Below are 20,624 nucleotides of genomic sequence, written 5' to 3' on the forward strand. Positions count from 1 at the left end.
ACAAAGCAAAACTGGATCTGAAAGCCGAATTTATTTAAATCAAAAATGCAAACCCCATTTCTAGCAGAACATGATTGACCCATTGAAAATATAAACAGTCAAGGGAATGGCAATTTGTCTCTTGATGTCTTCCAGTCAAAACTTCAGTCAAGTGCAAGTTATGCCTTGGCTATGCCTGATTTCCCAGGGTAATTGGGTGTCAGGCTGCAGCTGTATTATGCAGGAGGTCACACTTGATGTTTGTTATGATCTTTTTCAATTTAAAATCAGAAACTATAACATGAGCCAAATTGATATCGGCAGTGTTCATGTTTGTCTCTCCCTCTACTCACAGGTACTACAGTGCTACCATTTTGCAGATGTCGGGAGTTGAAGATGACAGGCTTGCAATTTGGCTGGCTGCACTGACAGCATTTATAAACTTCATTTTTACTCTGGTGGGAGTCTGGCTCGTTGAAAGAATGGGTCGCCGGAAACTTACACTTGGTAGCTTAACAGGTGAGTGCTTAATTAGTGATTTGTATATTCCTCATAATTATTAATAAAATGAAAATAAAATTTCAAGTGCTAATTTTACCACAGTGGTCCTCTTTAAAATAACAGTGTTGACATCGACTTCTCCCTGAAATCACACAGCTTTTCAAGACTGGTAGTATAGTGCCACAGCTAAAGGCTAATTTAAAAAATAGAAATTTAGCATGTTATTTTTTCAGGTGCAGTTTCTCCTTCAAGCTATGTTTGACAATCTTTTCAATTAGCTTTTTACACTTTTTTTTCAGTATAAGGAATTAAATGCTTGGAACTTTGCAACTGGTTAGATTTTAAACCTTATGTGTGTCTATGTGATATGTAATTTCTGGCTCATTAATGTCAATTCAAAACGTCTTATCAAGAACTACTGGGGAAAGCATATCACATAGCCATTTCAGCACTTTTTAAAAACTAATGCAGTTCTTTGCATATCTCAAATACGATACAGTAAATACCTTACTTACACTAATGTGATTTTAACTCATCTCCTGTATGAGATACTAAAAGATAGAATTCTGGATTTGTACATTTTATCCAAATATTCAAACACCGTAACTCATCATGTAGCCGTCTCTGGAAGCAGGAAAAGGCAAAGCAAGCAGTCTTGCCTACGCTTGGACACATCCTGCCGTTTACCCGGTAAGTCCCTACTTGTTCCTGCGTTACGTGCTCATTTTGGCTGAAGTGATCTGTGACAGATACCTGCCTCTGGCTGAACATCTGAAAGGTTCAGATGTTTCCAGGAACAGGGTTTGGAAAAGAGAAACAGTTCCTGCTCGTCATGAAATAATGTTCACAACTGTTTAACTGGGATGTTTAGCTGTTTAATGGCTCCATATTTTGTTCTGTTGTCGCTGTCAGGGATCCAGACTTCTAGTTAATGCAACACATTAGAGGAGGGACCACCTGCCAAGTCGCTGGCCATCTGCAGTTCCCAAGGGATGGGAGTTAATCTATGCTCACAACATTTGAATGCATTTATATAGGCAGAACAGTGACAGCACGTACTGTGTCTGGTTTGGTACACAGTTACCCAAATCTCTACATTAAAAATGCAATTTGGAGGCGATGTGGTAATCCAGTTTATAATAAATGTATATTTGGTGTGTTACCATTTTGATTTGGAGCCAACAAACCTGAAGCATTTTTCATGATCTCAATTCAGAAATGTGGTCATGACAGAGGGAATTGGAAAAGCACATTCCTCACATCTTAAAAACAATGAACAAAAACCTCAGTTCTCTACTTTTATCACCGTCTACCTCCAGATCAGTTGAAATACATCTCCCCTATAAGTTCTTCTATGCCTCCAGCCGGTGCCAAGGCTTTCAGAGGGGAAAGACCCAGTTCTGTACCATTTCCTATGCTTAATACCTTATTTCCCCTGTGGTACTTGCCTGTTTTCTAGTCTTTCTGTAAAGTGGATCTCTCCTGTCACTGCACTGGTGCTTCTGGTTCTTGGCTGCTGCCTCTCCTTTATACTCTATTACAATGGAATATTTTTATATATATATATTTAATATATTTGGCCCTAATAACCTCATATGTCTGGCCAGCCCCTCAAGCATTTATTGCTTATCTCGACCCAGCTGTATAGGTGTGATTCCCCAATGGACTTTTCATAAAATCACAGAACCCTTCGCCTTTTGGCTCTGGTAACATATTCAAAGGTCCTACATTTGAAATGTAGATAAAAATGTCTCTTACAAAGCATATTAGTCATAGAACAGAGGAGAATACAGAAATAAGACACAGCATTAACAAAGGAACATAATACAGTTAAGGGTTATTTGTGTATGATGTTTGGACACAAAGTAGTTTTTTTGTAAAAATGTTCTTTCTTCTGTGGTCAGTTGCTGGCTGTCAGTCTGCAGTGTCACTTGACCCATGCTGCATTGCTTGCTGTGTTCTTTATCATACAGTCCCTCCTTAAGGCAAATACAAATAATGACAGTAAGGAAATCATATGTAATCTCTCTGTACTATTTAGAATTTTTTTTATACAACGTTTGGCACTTTGATTTGGGTAGTGGTGGATATGAATGTGTTTTTCTTAGCAAGAGGGCTGTTTAATAAAATGATAATTACTAAATCTACTGATGAATTTGTTTCCCATGATGAGTTTTCTCATGGGATAAACTTGTATTTTAGTGCTCTTCATTGGTTTGTGTTTCTAAGGACATTGACTTTCACATTGAGTTATTACTGGCTGCCTCACTGGTCTTTGGAGAAGTCAGGCATGCCTCTCCCATTACATAAAATGAAGCCAGAACTACTACCTTTGCCTGCTGCTGCAAGGGTGTGAGGTTTTTTGTGGTAAGGGTTAATCGATTTGGTATTTATCAGATGATAACCTACAAGAATAATCTGTAGAGAAATAATAACATTAATATTTTTATTAAAAGCCAACATACTGTAATTTAATTTTGTATACTCGTACAGCTTTTCTTGCTTTCTGAAAACATTTGGGAAAGAGCTATTTTACATTTAATTTAATGTATCTTTATAATTTTCAACATATTAACAACTTTTGAAAAATTGAGCCTTTCAGATAGATCCAGAAGCATTACGAAAATTATAGTAAACTGACTCTGCCAAAAATAAAACAAAACAAAAAGTCACACCTTGTTAGTTCTCTTTACTGCAGTTACTGATTCCTCTTAGTCTCCCATTCATTTTATATCTTGGCATAATTTTTTTAATCTTTCTTTTGCTCTTTTTCTTCAGTTAGTTTCTTTCTTCAAAGCTGTTACTTGCAGGACATGCAGAAATTTTGAGAAGTGCGGCATCCATTTTAATTGTGTATTCTTTTTTCCTCTTCAGAAATTGTCAATTTGAAAGCATGGTAGTACTTGGACTTTGGACAATTTTTATCTCTTTTTGTAACAGAGAGGGTCTAGAATGTCGTCAAGATATTTCCTTTTTTTTTTTTTTTTTTCATCTCAGCTAATGATGTACGGTAATCGTATGTTTTTGTTCATCGTAGACAAACTTCCCACAGAATGAAAATACATGATAAATTTCATTCGCCAAGTTTACATATTCATTATTTTTCCAAAGAAATAAGATATTTGCAGAAGTACTGGAAGTGAGCGTTAGTGTATTTGGTTAACTTAAAAGACAGACCAAGAATACTTAGAATGAATATAAATAAGATTATAGGCCCTGTCTAAAGATATTTGCTGTTTGGTTTATGGCATTTTGAAAGTACAGTAAATCTAGTGCAATATCCAGCCTGCCCAGAAAACTGGGTTTATTAGTGTATGTACTAGCCATAGCAGTACAAAGCCAAGTCTAGAATAAACTGAAATCACATTTTATGAGGGGTGGGTGCTTTCTCCACATATAGTTTGTGATTGAGTGTAAGGTCTAAGTTGCCTTGGCTCAGGTAAATGCGTGGCCCCATCATCTGCAGTTTGTGCATATTCATGCCAGTGAGCCATGGCTGCTGCACAGACACATTCATGAATAATTTTATTACACAAATCTTGGTACTTAAGATATTATTTATATCTCAGGAAAAGTTTTTCACATATTTCATGGGTTTGCCTATGAGGGAACTCTTGCTTTTCTCTTTAAAAACACAATCAAACCCACCCCTGAAACTGCCAAAACATACCCTCTGCCCACCAAAAAAACCTTAAACCCCCATCTAAAAACCAGATAATGTGTAATTTCTTGAAGATTCCCAGAATGACATGTTAAGGTTTTTAACGTAGTGGCATTTCTAAAGGTTTGCACAGATGCATTGCTGAGAAAATGCTTCAAACATACGGAGGAAGGGGATGATGAGGAGTATTTGGAGTTGAATAAAGTATCCTTCCTTTGCCCTCAACCATTCAGCTATATCATTGCATGCTTCTAGATGTATGCTGCCTTCTAACTGGGATGTGCTTCAGTGGTTTGTGAGTCTCTTTTGTATGGTAAGGATAATGTTATAGATCACTAGTAGCTAGCTCACAAATAAAGTTATAACTAGTTTTCTATTTTTAGTACTGGTGCTCTGTAATTCAGACCATACATGTTCTATGTGACGCCTCAAATAAAACATGTCATAAAGAGTGAGTTTACAAACAGGTGTACAGGATATTATATGCAACATAGAATTAGATGCCTCGTTCAGTAGCGAGATGTAAACGTTTTATAAGTTTTAAGTTTGGGACAGTTGCAGTAGTATCATGAGTAGTGAAGTATATAAATTTTCATTAAAATGATACAGCATACTTTATCTGTGTGATAAATAAGGTAGGAAAACTGGGTTATGTTCTAGTAATGGCTGTTGCACAAAGTATGAACCTTTTTTGCCATATTCCCTCTCATAATTTTGCCCATCTTGTGTATAAGGAATTTTTTTGGGGGGGGCAGGAGCAAATAGATGGAAGGAGGGCTTTTTTTTTTTATATGTGTGTGCTCTTTGAAACAAGATCAGAAATTGCAATTGGGCTTTTTGGTGGTGTTTTTATGAAAAGTCAAATTTCTCCCATTTCACAAGGGAAGTAGAGTCCATGAAAGCGCTGATATTTTACAGGAAAGCCGGCGAGTCTGGGTCTGAGAGCAGGAAGAAGTATGATAATTTAAAAATCACTGTTAAATTTTACCTTTGCAGCATTATTTTCAACACCAAAAAGAATCTATCTGTTCGTTCATGCAGTCTTCAATTCCATATAGATTTAAAAAAAAAATCTTAACTTATTAATTTAATATCTGGATATAAAACCTGATGCACTTGACTTTAACATCTAACCTAATTCAAGATGTGGATGTAGCAAAGGGTATTTTTCTTAGGTTCTCATCACAACTCCTTAGCGAATGCTGTGTGCATAGTAATGGGGTGCCTTGCTTTCCCAAACGTAGTTCAATTCAATAGAGAATTATTTCATGTGCTCTAGAGAAAAGTATCACATTGTTCTTTATCTGTGTTTTTAGGTACTGCTGTAGCACTCATTATCCTAGCTTCGGGATTTTTGCTATCAGCTCAGGTCTCGCCAAGAATCACACTTAATCCACCTGATCCTTCACATCAAAACTCTACCTGCACAAAATACAGGTGAGATTTCATGATCGTTCATCCAGTCTTCTTGAAGATTTTTTTCAATTAACTGAGTTTCACAATACAGTGCGAGTAATGGACAAGTATTCACAAAGTCTAGTATAAGGAACTAAGCTGGATACCTGAAGTCCTAACTTCCCTCAGTAGAGAAAATTAGACTTTTAGCTTAAATGCTCTGAATAATCCTTTGGCGTTTCTTGGACTAAATAAGGCGGTTAAGTGGCAGACTACACACTTGAGATCTCCTCTGTTATATCACACCTGCTACAATTTGTAGTGGACACAAAGTTAGGAATATTTTAAGAGTAATTTGTAAATATGCTTGCTGTTATTGTTTTAGTTACAGACTTGTCATGTATAACAGCTGTAAACTCTTCAAGAAGACGTGTTGCTTGTCTTTTGCTTCACACAGTGAAAAAGAATCTTCAGAACAATGATAATTACAGCCCAATTAACAATTTTTTTTAAAAGATATTTTTTCATCTTTTTTTTTTTTTTTCCATAGTGGGTAGAAGATGCAGTTTTGTATGCAACTTTAGTTTCAAGTAATATTACTTCTAGGGTGTTAGGAATGTGTCATTTTTGATATTTCGTCGTTTTTTATTCATGTGTGAATGCTCTTATGTTCATTTACCTGACAGACTAGAAAATCCCCTGTTGAGAGAAGGTTAATTAAATGGCTGAAGAAATTCTTACATATGTTCAAAATCTGTTTTACATGTGTTTGCAATAGAGATAAATATCAAGAAATGAGAGGTATGCTTATAGTTTCCTAGTGATATTGGCTAGAATGTGATTCATGGCTTTTCATATGCCAGCACAATGTCTTGGGTGAAAGATTCTGATGATCTGAAGCTTTGTAGACCCTTGGGAATGGGACAGAAGATCTTCAGAAGAGTTATTAGCATCAATAGATGCTAATAACTGCAACACTAGATATTACCAGATGTGAGTACATGCAAGAAACTGTATTTTTACTTGTTTTCTACTGCAAAGTCAAATATATTTTGCAATTTTTGAGGTGTGCCTGTACAGCTTTTTCAAATGACAAGTAATCTGATTAAAAGATGCAAAGGGAGAAAGAGCTTCCAATGCTCTCCTTTCTGAATAAGATAACATTAATAGCAGAATGATGAAAGGATTTACCTAGGACTTAAGTTAACTATTTGGAAAGAATGTCTGGAGAGAGCAGATGCCCCAATTGCAGAACTCATTATTGGTTATCTAATAAAGCTAGATGATTATATAATCTGAAACAGTATAAAATCTGCATAGAAGTAGTATTGCTAGTCCACCTTAAGAAGTAATGGAAAATTATTCAACATAGTTTTCATTTTCCAGTTAACCACAGCTAGTCAGGAAAGAAATTTAGATGTGCTGTGGCTTGCACAGCATGCACTTCTGGGCAAAAGCATGAAAAATTAAAGCAGGGAGTTCTGGTGAAGGCATGTTGTTTCATGAATAATTGGAATACTTCAGTCTGTCATTATTTCTGTTTCTGACGTGAAGTGAGCAAAAGCAGATATGATAGAAATTCAAAGGGTCTAGAAAAGAGCAATAAAATAATTGAAATGTTTTCATCTGTGAGTATTTTGATAGAGAAGCTCTCTTCATTTAAAGATAAAAATAAACATGTAGAGGGGGATGTGAAATAATGAGCAACGTATGAGAATGCTTTAGGTGCTTCTGCTGTAATCTTCTAGTATACCTTAGCAGAGAGACACAAAAGCCAAGAGAGTTGAATGCAGTTCATGGATGCAGTTGCTCACAAATCACAGAATTAAGCTACAGGACTCTTTATTTAAAAGAATTTTTAACAATTAGACATTTATATGGTTAATAACAACTTTCACACCTATGTTTCTAAAACTATTTGGAATATCAATTTTCATACTTCAAAACATCACCAAACCCTGACCTCGCTAGACCTGGGGGAAGAATATTCCTCCATCATCAAGAATATTAGTGTCCATTGTGGGCGGTGATATCAGCCACTGACTCCTTACCAGGAGGCCTCAAAATTCTTCAGCCAAGATAGCAGTAAGTGCTGGGAAATATTGCTTGCTTTCAGCATGGATCAAGGGAAGAAAAACAATTTAAAACATTTTGTCTCCAGCAGTGTCCCCAGAGACATGCTGGAGTTCCGGCATGCTTTTCTGCCCAGCTCTTGCAGCTACACATAAAGAACATATGTTAATTTATTCCTTTATCTAAATTATTTCTGGAGTGGATGACATACAGGCATACATTATATTGGGAAAGCAGCTGTTTGCAATATGGGTATGCCTGCTTTTTGTGCATATGGTCAATTTATGGTCAGTATGGTTTTTGTCATGAGTGGTAGATGGTGTCTTCACCGTTCCACTTGGGTTAGAAGAACTTTAGCATAGTGCATGGTCCAGGAAGGAAAAGGAGGTGGGGACTGCGAACCAGAGGAAAGCTAAGGGCTGGGCTGTATTTTGGGAGGCTCGTCTCTCTGTCTTCTTTAGGCCTTGAAGTTATTCCCCATGGCAGCTATGGAGCTGAGTCAAAGTGATTCTCAGACTAGAAGATTTGGAAGTAAAAGTCTAGTCTGCATAGTGCCAGTGTTGTATACTTTCTATGCTGCTTTAAGAGTAATGGCATCAAAAGAGCTGTACTGGTAGTCACTGTGTAGGGTAGCAAATGTTACTGCAGGAATAGTTACAAATAAGATGTCCAGTCTAAGTAAAATGAACTAAGTTAACGGCGGTGGGCTCTTGCTGTTTAATCCGTGTTTTAGCTTAACTTCATTATAACTGCTGGTATTTCATATTGCTCATCATTGTATCTTGCAAGCCTTGAAGAGGTCTCAGAAAGTTTTGGAAAAGCAAAAGACAGCAGGGCTTCAGAAGATAAATGTGTAATGCCATCTCCCTGTAGCCACTGTAACCACTTTAAATATGTGTGCTGACACAAATGCAGCTCAAGGTCTCCTTCATCTAATGGTGATGCAGAGCTTCTCTGAGGTGAGGTACGCTTAGTCAGAGTCTAAACCTTCTTGCAGCTTGGCCATCTCAGAGTATGTGAATGTTTCCTAAATATAGCCTATGTTTGTCTCTACAAAATTTATTTATACATTAAAAAAAAATCAGTAACATTTATTTTGCTGACAGAAGTTTCACTGATACTGGGCCGAGTAAAAATGCTTTTTATGTTAGCAAATCTGTTGGGTTAGAGTAAGTGTGGGTGTCCATTATGGAAGCCTTAGAGCTACTACAAACAGTCTGTTTGTTTGTTGTTCCCTCAGATCCGTATTCCTCTGCACAGATTAGTTCCTGCTGCTAGAATAACAATGAAGATAGAACAGAGTGGCAAATAAAGAACACAGTCACTGCCCTAAATAAAAAAAAAAAAGCACCTAGGGCTTGAATATTACATTCTGAAAGAGCTGTACCGTGCAAATGGAGGTACAAGTTACTTGTACGTGCTTGCAGAAAACAAACCAGTAAGATGTCAACTAAAGTATTTTCATTTGGTGTAGAGACATACAATATCATAGTTGATCAACAGCCAAAAATTAATCCATAAATTTCTCATCTTAAAAATTAAAAGATAAGCTAGCCATTCCTATTATTATTGTAACTACTCAAAACTCTATAAACATGTTCCTGTTTTTACTGGGGACTTGGCTGGTTCTGGAAGGAGATCAAGGTTAGGGCATGTGCATTAGCTACCCTAGTGCCTTTTCGCAGTCTTTGAAGAATCAAAGGTGTGACCAGCCCACTCTAGCTTTCTGTGGGACATTCACCCACTTCTGGGTGAATCGTTGTCCTGTTGCCTGGCATTCTTGGTCTTCTTGTCTTATTTCATTCACATGTCTGTCTCTCTTACTGCACTCCTTGAGGCTTGCTCAGCTGTGGAAAACATAATGTGAACTTGTTCTGCTTGAGCAGTATTTTTCACCTCAGTTACTATGTGAAAATGATAACTTCTGTGTTAAGCCTAGGTTAAGCCTCATGTCCTAGGGAAATGATACCTGTGCGCAAGAACTTTCTCAGGTTCCGTCCTGAGCTGGTTTGTCTTCAGAGTTTGATTAAAATAATACAGGCTATGCCAGCTGTGCTGGGCACACAAGGACTCTGTTGTTCATCTTGGAATTAGTCACCCTCATGTGGTATTGTTCCTAAGCTCGTTGCACAAATACACACCACTGAGATGAAGGCACCAATACTTAGTACTCTTACATAGCAATTTTACAAGATAGCTAATAAGCAGAAATACATATTTTCTTTATGAATTTATCAAAAGTATGTAATTGTGATCAGTCCAAAAAACTCAGGTAACCTAGTAACTGAAGCTGGTTTTACTGTATTTAATAGCCTTAGGATAGATATTAGCTATTGTAATTTATTTTGTTGGGTTAAATTATTGACAATCTCATCTACCTGTAAACTAGACATCAGTATTCTTCATAACTGTTGCTCTATCATAGAACCAGTATTTTTTAAAATATGATTCTCATTTTATGTTTCTAATGTCAAAATAATTGAGCTACTGGTCATTCTGATAACTGAGAATTGCAATAATAAATACAGTGATGTGTTTCTGCTGTTAAGGTCGGAAGACTATGAGTATGCAAAGAGATAAACATGTTTGAGAAAACTTTTCCCAGCTCTTATAAAAGGTAATTAAAATTCTCATAGACAGTTTATGTTGTAGAACTGTAAAATGACCTTGACTTAGTCTTGAAACATATTAAGTAGATAATATAAGGATTTATCACTTGGTAATTTTCCAGTTGCTAGCATGTTGCTCCTATCAATCAAAACTTGTAATTTAATTTCAAATCATAAGGGATAGGAAGGAATATGTCAGTTCAGTATAGTAACCATCTTCAGCATGAATGAGGAAAAACTCCTTGTCAATTTAAACATAAAGATCTGAAAAGTGACCTACCTGAACAATAATGTCTGTGAGTGTAATGCAGACCCTGTAACCATTGTTAACATTTCCACTTACTTTGTGTTTGAATCAAACTCTGCATTACTGAGAGAATGTCATGGTTTAACCCCAGCCCGCAACTAAGCACCACACAGCCGCTCGCTCAGTCCCCCTCCGCTACCCAGTGGGATGGGGGAGAGAATTGGACGATAACAAGTGAGAAAACTCGTGAATTGAGATAAAGACAGTTTAACAGGTAAAGCAAAAGCTGTGCACGCAAGCAAGCAAAACAAGGAATTCAGTCACTACTTCCCCTTGGCAGGCAGGTGTTCAGCCATCTCCAGGAAAGCAGGGCTCCATCGTGTAATGGATACTTGGAAAGACAAACACCATAACTGTGAATGTCCTACCCTTCCTTCCTTCTTTTCCTCAGCTTTATATGCGGAGAATGACGTCATACGGTATGGGATATCCTTCTAGTCAGTGGGGGTCAGCTGTCTTGGCTGGGTCCCCTCCCAACTCCTTGTGCACCCCTAGCCTCCTCACTGGTGGGGTGGGCTGAGAGGCAGAAAAGGCCTTCACTCTGTGTAAGCCCTGCTCAGCAGTAACTGAAACATCCCTCTGTTATCAGCACTGTTTCCAGCACAAACCCAAAAAGGGCCCCACACTAGCTACTGTAAAGAAAATTAACTCTGCCCCAGCCAAAACCAGCACAGGGAACAAGGTGATACTCATGTAGTAAACTATTAACACTTCACATCTCTGCTAATACTTCTAAGGCTTTGCTGTTTAAGAAAAACTAAAACAATGCTTAGGGAATTCTTTTGTGAAATCTTCCGAAGTGATGGTGTTATACTCTGTATGGTCTGCAGGTTTTAGTCACACAAGAATGATTTTAATCAAGTTTGAACAAGGCTTCTATCTGATCTGCCCAGAAGTTGAGACTGTAGTATCTACGCGTAGAGTCTCTTTGGAAGAGTAGTTTTAAAAGCAGAGTATTCTACAGAGACTGCCATTGCACTTAAATTAAAGGTACATATAAGTCAGCTGTTTCTCTTATTTATTGTCTGTGTTGCTCAGTTCCAGGCATAAATCAGGAAGCTGTTGTGCTGGGGGCTATATAAATTCAGGAAAAAAGATCATAAAAACAAGAGACAATTGATACCTGTGTGTGAGTAGATCAGGACGCTTTTCATTTGATGTCAGCATTCCAGCACAGTCTGCTGTCAAGGTACTTCTAGTAGTAGTGGTGTAGCCATGATCTAAGGACTTGAGCAAAGCAAGGTTTGTAGAGAGTAGGTTCCTTTGTAGGACTATGCTAGGGAGGGAAAATGGATGAGCCAGTGGGGTCCTCTTCATGTCTAAAGAACAAGTAGCAAACATCAAGAAGCTGAAAACAGTCACTCTGAGTTTATAGAAATTGTGTTGCTTAGTTGAGGCATGTGAGTCTTTTAAAAAGAATGTTTAAGGAAAGTTTGAAGAGAGCTAATATATTTATTATGTGGCTGGCATATCAAGGAAGATAAGGATTTAGTACTGGTCTGGAACTTACCCAGGAAGGAATCACTGAAGAACAGCCTCAGTGGATTAGATGGAGCAGGAGCCTGATTTGAAGATGAGGAAGGGTTGATCATACTTGAATGTAACTGTGATTTAGATCTGTTGGAATAGTTGCGTGGTAAATTACAGAACTGCACGTAGCATATGAGTACTCTGATTATAAATGGTAGCTTTTCCTTATGGACATCACTGAGTGGATACATGCGTTACCTAATGGACCGCCAATAGACCTCAACAAATAAACTCCTGTCCTTTGGTCTCTTATAATAGCAGGAAAGTGCTCTTGACGTCCGAGTGGGTTTTTCTCATTCTTCGTTAAATATTGTGTTTACTGTGTCCCAGATACGACAGCTTGAAGTGATATCTTGCAGTTGCCATGCATTTTAACTATTTAAAGCATCCCTTATATTATTGGTCAGTGATCTTTAATCAGAATGCGATGGTTAGCTTTTGGAAGCAACACAGGAATCATCAGAAGTATAAGGAATGCTTGATTTCATGCCTGAGGTGCAGTGAAGCATGTGCAAACAGCACAAGACCTCAGACACAAGCGCCAGGCAGTTTTAAACAAGGTCCTGGTACCTAATGAAATGAGTTTGTGTATAATAATGAAGTAAGACATGTGAAAAAAAAAAAAAAGACTAAGCTCTTTAATTGTGTAGCTGGCTGAAAGCTAAATGCAGCAATGTCCTCACATGTCAACAAAGCTGATAAATCTACTGCAATACTTGTCCAAAAGGTGATATATTTTTGTTAAGTTGAATATCTTGGCTGTTTTTCTTCTTTGGATTAATCAGTTGTCTATGTCCTTTGTGGAGTCCAGTTGGGTAGGCACACTCTGACCAGTGATACTCAGCTCAGCTGTCACGGCCATTTTCTTTCAGTTGAGGCTGGAGGAAGAGGCCTTCTCTGGTTATAGATAGGAGAATACAAGCACAGAAGCGAGGAAAGCTTGATTCCAGCTAGTTGTTGTTTTGCTATAAGGAGCTGAAAAGCAACTACACCACATGCTAAGAGAGGTTTGTGTGCCTGACCAATCTTGAAAGCAAAGAGAGAACCTGAGGGCATATCAGCTAGGATGAAAGATCCACCTAGCCTAGAATCATGTCTCCAGTATGGCAAACAGCAAGCTGGAAAGAGCAGAAAGCAGCGCAATCAAAGTGACATTCCCTTCCAGCCTGCCGTGATTTGCAGCTTATGTTCTCTTTGGGTGGTATGTGCTAATCCTCAAGTAGATACTGCAAGACCGTCCTGTCCCTACATTAAGCCTTTCCTGCCTGAGATGGTTTTTATTGTTTCTACAGTTTTATGAGGAAAACCATGTTCAGCAATATGAATGGTTGCATCACGCAGAGCAGGAGCAGTGGGTTTAGCAAGCTCAGAACAGTCGAATTTATTTTGTGGAGGAGACAGGGCATGAGCAGAACATCTTGCATGTTGCGAGTGCATCAGGTTTTCCTACATAGTTACTTCTTCGTATACGAGGGCCGATTGCGCTGCATGTGCTCAGTGAGACTGATGAATCCAAACCAAGTGGAAACTGTCCATCCTTCAGAAATGTCCATATTTGTGGGCCTTTTGTCACCCTGGAAGGCTGTTCATGCTACCCCTGTAGTAGGATATTATGAAATCAGGCGTTATATTCTGGAAAATAACTACATAGTCCACAGTATATTATCAAGCTCAGTTTGTGTTTCTGTAATTGGATGATAGGAACGTATTAATATAGTTTTTTAATTGGATAACGGGACATGGAAGGCAGAGTTGAAATTTCCTTAAAATGTGGCGAAAGTGAAAACTGATTAAATGTTTCAAAATGAACAATTCAGAAATTGAGGTTCAGCTTGAAAGAGACAAAATAATCTGACAAGAAGAGAAACGGCACTTACAGAGCAAGGGCACTGAGCAAAGGTCTTTTACTGCTAAATCGCTCAACAGAAAGTGGCAAGGTACAATTTGCAGCTCAAATTAAGAGACTCCTGAGAATTGTAGGAAAGTCATTGCTTACAAGGTCATTTTACAAATTTAAAGCACAAAATATAATCACAAACCAAATGTAAGCATGGAGTACTTTAAGCAGTGGCGGAAAAGCAGGGGAAGAAGCAATTCTGAACATTTCACTGGCATCTGGAGGGTCACTATACCAGGTCAGAGATTTTATTCATTCTTTTTAGAGTCTGCACTAGATGCTAGTAAACTACTTTGTTAGGAAGAAAGAAAACAGTAATTTTGGTATCAAGAAAAATATGCACAGCTAGCCAATTAATAATTCATCTATGTACTTTAACTTCTCCGTGAAAGAGGAAGGCATTGTGATCTTTGGGATCAACCTGTAACCTCAGGAACAGTTCATTGGGCAGGCTGCTCCAGAGCAGAGCATCCCGAAAGCTGTTGGTGCTCAGGCTGGGAAGAAATTGCTAGCAAGGGACCTTGAAATTAGGCTTTCTAGATGTCAGATACTCCCATTTGGTCAGCTGAAGAGGACATAAGAGCATGGAAGGTTTGACTGTGGTGGTAGAATCGGAGTGGGGAATTGCAGATTTGGGGATATCTAGTCTCATGGTGGTCCATCAGCTTATCAGTAAATGTGCTCTGACAGTGAAGCAGGAACCCCAAAATGCCATTCCATGGCAATTCCCAGTAAATTGAGGGGCCAGTCTACTGAGACTTTTATTTTGTAGATTTTGTGCCACTGAGCTGCAAAGAAGCTGGACATCTTTGGATTTCTGTAGCCTCACATTTCTGGTTGTTGTTATTCTGCTACATAGGCTGAAGCTTCTGAAGTCTAGGCGCTTACCTTCTTGTTGGGTTGCCTAGGAGCCCAGCTGGTAAGCAGGGAGGGAACTAGGCACATTGTAAAACCTTTCTGCTGTAATGCTGCCTGGTTTCATCAAAATCAAATCATCTCTCTTGGGTATTTCAATCTTGATGAGTTGTCAGTCTGACTGAGAACCATCCTGCCTGGGAATTACTGGCTCTAAATGGAGGAACCTGTTTCCAAGACTCTAGCTCCAAACTTTAGCATGGATGTAAATATTTCATGATAAAGGACAGGAAACACATTTCCCGTTTGTAATTGGATGCAGATTTTCTTTCCTGCACAGACATCCTGGAGCATTCTGGTATAGAGCTTTCAAGGCCGTAGCTGATCTCTGGTGTAGATTTGAAGAAGTATCAGTATTTTTATAGATTTATACTCTGTCATATATTTAGGTATATCTGGGTAGGGCTGATAAGAAGGTATGTTTGAGGACAGGAAGGAGATCTGTAGTAGATAGTACATGTCAGTAAGTAATGTGCATTTATTTTTCTGGTATATTGTGTGGCCTAATTTATTTATATCACTATGAGCAGGTATGTAAGAATATGTGCTCAGTTTAAAATTGTTCAAATATTTTTGTTTAGCAAGTAGTAATGGGGCTGGAGTAAAGAAGAGCATAAGCCTGAAACTACTATGTATTTTATTTCCTTTTTTTTTGAGAGAAATTTAGAGTAAACAGCCTCAGCACTTCATTTTTTGTTGTTGTTTTTAAATTGCTTGTTTAAAAAAGAAAATCTTCCTTGCTTATTTCATGCTGCGTCTTCAGTGATCATTAGTCTTTATTAACTGATACAGATTTCTTTACTATGTTATGAAACAGTTGTAATGTGTATAAGTTGGAAATCTGAACGAAAAAAACATTGATCTTCATCTTGGAAAAAGCGGTGACTACCTCATCAAAGTCAACATAAAAATTTCATATTAGTGATAAAACGGGGCACAGAAGAATGCTAGATGGTTTGAACAGCAACCGCCTACCCTAAGTCTGCTGGGAGTTAGATTTAAAAGGGCTTTAAGTCTTGTATATTGAATTTCTGGGTTTCCTCTGACATAAATTGGTCTTGTCTCTAAAACATAACGTCAAAGCCTGATTGTATGAACTCACTGTATAGCTAATGGCAGAAAATGCTAACCCAGAGGTAAAGGGTTTTGAAATATTTGTTATTTAAGTTTTCAACCTGAAAGACAGGCTTCAGAAAAGCTGTGGAAAATAACCAAGCTGTGGAAAATAGTACTTTTAAATTATTTAAACTGTTATGAGTAACTGTAAACTCTGACATTTGGCATGGTATGAAATCCATCAGCCTTTATTGTATTGAATGCCAACTGGAAGACACAGTTGTGCATACCCAGTAAAGCCCGAGGAACAGCTGAATTAACAGAATGTAGGCAGAGACTGGAACCAATAATCAAATTTCTCAAGTTTTTTCTGGGCTGCTGGATGAGGAGAGAGGAGTAAATAAGATAACTTCTGCTTCCCAATTGGTTCCCAAGACTGGTTACTGATACCCAGTGCCACGTGAGGTTATGTGGAGTTACCTGTAGAGCGAGCCCCATGGGACAGGACAGACAATGCACAGTTCAGTTCTGCCATTCGTCTCATGCATCGATTTTTTTGAGGACATTGAGGGAGATGATCAGGCATCCAGTCCCCATCCTGGCCTCTGCTGGCAGCACTATGAAGATGACGCCCATAGCTGTGTCTCATTGTCATTCCTCTGCACTCCTGTGTCTGGCTGATGTTCTGACTGGTGTTGGGTATTTGACTGTTATTTCTGCTTGAAGTAAAACCTAAAAAGAATAAATCTAGAGAAACCTTGAATCTTGACATTTTTCTGAAGAGAGTTGTTACCTGAAGACCTCTTTATTGTGTTAAATTTTGCACATAGTGTTCACATTGGACTTAATTTGCACGTAGTTGACTTAAAAATCCACTGCTGCACTGGATAGCATGTAATATTTGGAAACGACTACTTTCTATGCCAGGATGCCGTGCTGGATGTGCTAGCACCTTTGGTCTTTTTAGAAATTCATGTTGTTAAAAGATACTTTGATATACAACATAATTTGAGTGGCACGTATTCTACAATTTGAAAATCGTATATCAGCATCCTCTTTGATATCATAGGATTCTATTCACTAGAAGATGTTATAATGTTTTTTGTTATTTTTAATATCATTATTACATACGTAAACACACTTGTGATTTATAAAAATGCTTTTATTTATCTGCAGTCTTCTGCTCCTGTCAACTGTTCTGATTGCTGCCCATTACTGTCCTAATATTGGTTAACAAAAAGTAGCTAAGTCTTGCTAACGTAGTATCAGAATTGTCCTTTCCTTTCATAATTGGTAACTGCAGAGTTATGATTTTCTCATTTATCTTTGCAAGAGAATAAATGTTTACTACAGTTAGATGATTGACTTCTGCCTGAAAGTTTTGTTTCATCTCCTTTGTAAAAATATTTTCTGGAGTTTATCTCTCTATTAAGAGTTGATTTTGTGTAACTTTCCTAATGTAAAGAAAAAATTCTTAAAACTTGAATATGACCTGTCAGTTAAGCAAGAGGATGATGTACTTAAAATAGATTTATTTTCCAGAAAGTAGACAACATGGAAATTCTGCACTATTTGATAATTTAGAAAGCACACAGTAACAAAGAGCACAAATTCCTGAAACTTGTGAGAAGCAGAAAAATGCCAATGAAAACATTCTTTTTAACACTTTTCCAGCCCTCTTTTTTGCCAGCTACTATATGAATTGACCTTGTTATAACTCTTCTAGAAACATCATAGTAAGAAAAGTTTGAATAACTAGATTTTAAACATGTACTTTCAGACTTTTAAAATCCATATAATCTGCTTTACTGATTTCGTTTCTTGAGTCTTTGTTGTACAGTTACTTCTACTTTTTCTCATAGTGGTATAGTAGTTTAAGCAGATTATTTCTTCATTCACTAAATCATTGTTATGATAAAGATACAGACTCAGGAAGGATTATTTCCTGGGTTTTGTTGTTACAGGGATATGTGTTGAAGCTATTTTGGTCACCTTAGTTACACATTTCCAGATGTTACGTTTCAAAGTTTAATTTTAATTTCAAATTTCCAGACTTAGTCCATGTTTTACAGTTTTTCATTCTTCTATTTTTAACTGTGAAGTTATCCCTTAGAATATATCAGGAGCTTTACTGACAAGAGCACAGCTCTGAATCTGAGATTGCTTCCAGGGAAGATAAACACCTGGGTAGTTTAACCACAGTAGCAACTATCTTGAGCATTTGCAAGATCTGGGGAAGCTTGCGCCAGAAGCTGTCAGACAACTTGCATTGCGTGAAAGGTTTTGGAATGCCTTCATAGCTCACATGCCCAAATCCCACTCAGTTTGTTCCCAGGGACAAATTTTAGACTGGCACCTAAGTGGAGTGTCTGTAGGGCACTTGGTGTCTTGGCTCCCAGGAGTCAGTGGGGATGTGGTCAGTGCAACGAGTCGAGTCTAGAGAACAGTTTTACTGTCCAGTCACTTGAATGGCATGCATTGAGCAAACTTTGCCTAAATATGAGCATCTCTTGCTCTTTGAGACTCCCAAGGAAATCGGGGCTATCTGTACCGTGCTGGCAAGTGTGACGCATGGGAATGACCTGCAAGAGCACTGCACACTCTGCAGTCACAGGTGAAGGGCAGGGGGGATATTTTTGGGCATGACATGCCTGTATGTGAATTGGCTCCGTTGACATATTGACGCGGTCCATTGAATATCATGGGAACTCAGGCACCGAGTTCCCACATGGAGACGTGGTATTGTGACCTCAGACTGACTTCCACATCCGTATGTGCTCAAATCCTAGTTTGGTTATTAGGTATGATGTATGATTCTTTCTCTTCAACCCAAATCTGTCTTTTTTTTAATTAAAATTCATTCCATGAGTGAATTCTCCTACAGCCTGATCAGATGTCACTGTGAAATTTGCAACTGGGCCAACAAAATGTGGTACAGAAGGCAGCAAATGCAATCTATATTAGGTTTTGGGCAGTTTCTATTATTTTGTCTTCAACACTGACAACTTGACTATGTGCATCCCAAGATTGATTAGGAGATGCTGTTGGTTTTGACATGTACAAATGAATAAAGTGTTGCTTATGTATTTATTTCTTTCTCTTTCAGTTATTGTAATGGATGTATGTTAGATCCAGACTGTGGTCTCTGCTACAAATTGAACAAATCAAGTGTTGTTGAGTCCTCATGCATTCCTGTTGATAAAGATTCTACAATGAAAGCAGCTTGGGGCCGGTATGTCACTTTTCAAGATTTTCTGGTCTTGTGCTCTACTGATGGCATATTTTATGCTATTGAGAACACTTTTGCTTTTACATAAAATGTTACTCTTCAGATGTTCTGGAAGAAAAGAATAACTTGACATTATAAAAAATGGGCAATTACTTTCTAACAATTGTTCTAAATAAAAGCCTTGACCCTGACGTGTGCAGCCAGTTTGGTGTAGTCTGCCACTTAAAAAGTATGACAAAAGTACACTAGCAATTAGGAAAATTGCTTTTCCCTGATGTTTTCATTCATTTGATATGGCATATTCCCTAGGTATACACTTAAAGCCCTCTGAATTAATTTTCCTTTAAAATGCTTTAATTAAACGACACTTTTAATATTGGCCTACTGAAGAAACCAAGTTGCTTGGCTGAATAATCTAAAATTGTGAAAATCTGGAAAGTTCAAATTGTCAAAAGCATGGTTTGTGGCCACAGATTTCTGTCTTCCTGTTCTTAAAAGCAGCTTCATGCCATACATTACACTTAAGGTGTAAAAATGTGTGCGTTCATGGAAAAGTGGCAAAATATATCACACCACTTTTTCTTAAGCAGCACAAAGATTCCCTGTGAAGTCACAGCAATCCTCAGTTTTTCTGAAATATTGACTATTCTTAAGGAATGGCTTTATGAGTTAGAACAATGTCCTATAAAGGCTTTAGCAATACTTTATTAACGATTAGGGCTTGGATTAGAGTTTATAATGGTTCAATGCTACAAGGAAATTGTATAATTACTGCTGATAAAATGTGTAATTACTGCTGATAAAACCTTCTTGCCACAATTCATCGATGCCACCCACACACCATAAACATACTTGGTAAATAGGCAAAGCTTTATGTGGTGGTGTGGGCTTTTTTTATTATTCTTTTTTTTAAAGCTTTCATAGAATCATAGAATGGTTAGGGTTGAAAGGGACCTTCAAAGCTCATCTAGTCCAACCTCCCTGCAAGGAGCAGGGACATCCCCGACTAGATCAGGTTGCTCAGAGCCTGATCCAACCTGGCCTTGAACGTTTCCAGGGATGGGGCATCCACCACCTTTCTGGGCAACCTGTTCCAGTGTTCTACAACCCTCATTGTAAAAAAATTTTTCCTACTGAACAGCCTCTCCCCATCTTTCTTGTAGGCCCCCTTGAGGTACTGGAAGACCACTATAAGGTCTCCCTGGAGCCTTCTCTTCTCCAGGCTGAACAGCCCCAGCTCTCTCAGCCTGTCCTCATAGGAGAGGTGCTCCAGCCGTTTTATCATCTTCATGGCCCTCCTCTGGACCTTCTCCAACTGGTCCATGTCCTTCTTATGTTGGAGGCTCCAGAGCTGGACACAGTACTCCAGGTGGGGTCTCACAAGGGCAGAGTAGAGGGGGAGAATCACCTCCCTTGACCTGCTGGCCACGCTCCTCTTGATGCAGCCCAGGATGCGGTTGGCCTTCTGGGCC

The 20,624-nt window shown here is 38.2% G+C and overlaps 1 protein-coding gene across 1 annotated transcript in view; it reads left to right on the top strand.

Moving 5' to 3' along the window:
- The window catches only part of SLC2A13 (solute carrier family 2 member 13), a 164,448-nt gene that overhangs the window by 112,693 nt on the left and 31,131 nt on the right, over positions 1 to 20,624 (top strand). Inside the window, exons 5-7 of the mRNA XM_086746712.1 lie at positions 335 to 498; positions 5,458 to 5,578; positions 19,030 to 19,155. Coding sequence (XP_086602838.1) covers positions 335 to 498; positions 5,458 to 5,578; positions 19,030 to 19,155 — 411 coding nt within the window. The remainder of the gene's footprint in view (positions 1 to 334; positions 499 to 5,457; positions 5,579 to 19,029; positions 19,156 to 20,624) is intronic.

The sequence above is a fragment of the Chlamydotis macqueenii genome, chromosome 1 (assembly GCF_036417535.1).
Source record: "Chlamydotis macqueenii isolate bChlMac1 chromosome 1, bChlMac1.mat, whole genome shotgun sequence".
Taxonomy (NCBI): Eukaryota; Metazoa; Chordata; class Aves; order Otidiformes; family Otididae; genus Chlamydotis; species Chlamydotis macqueenii.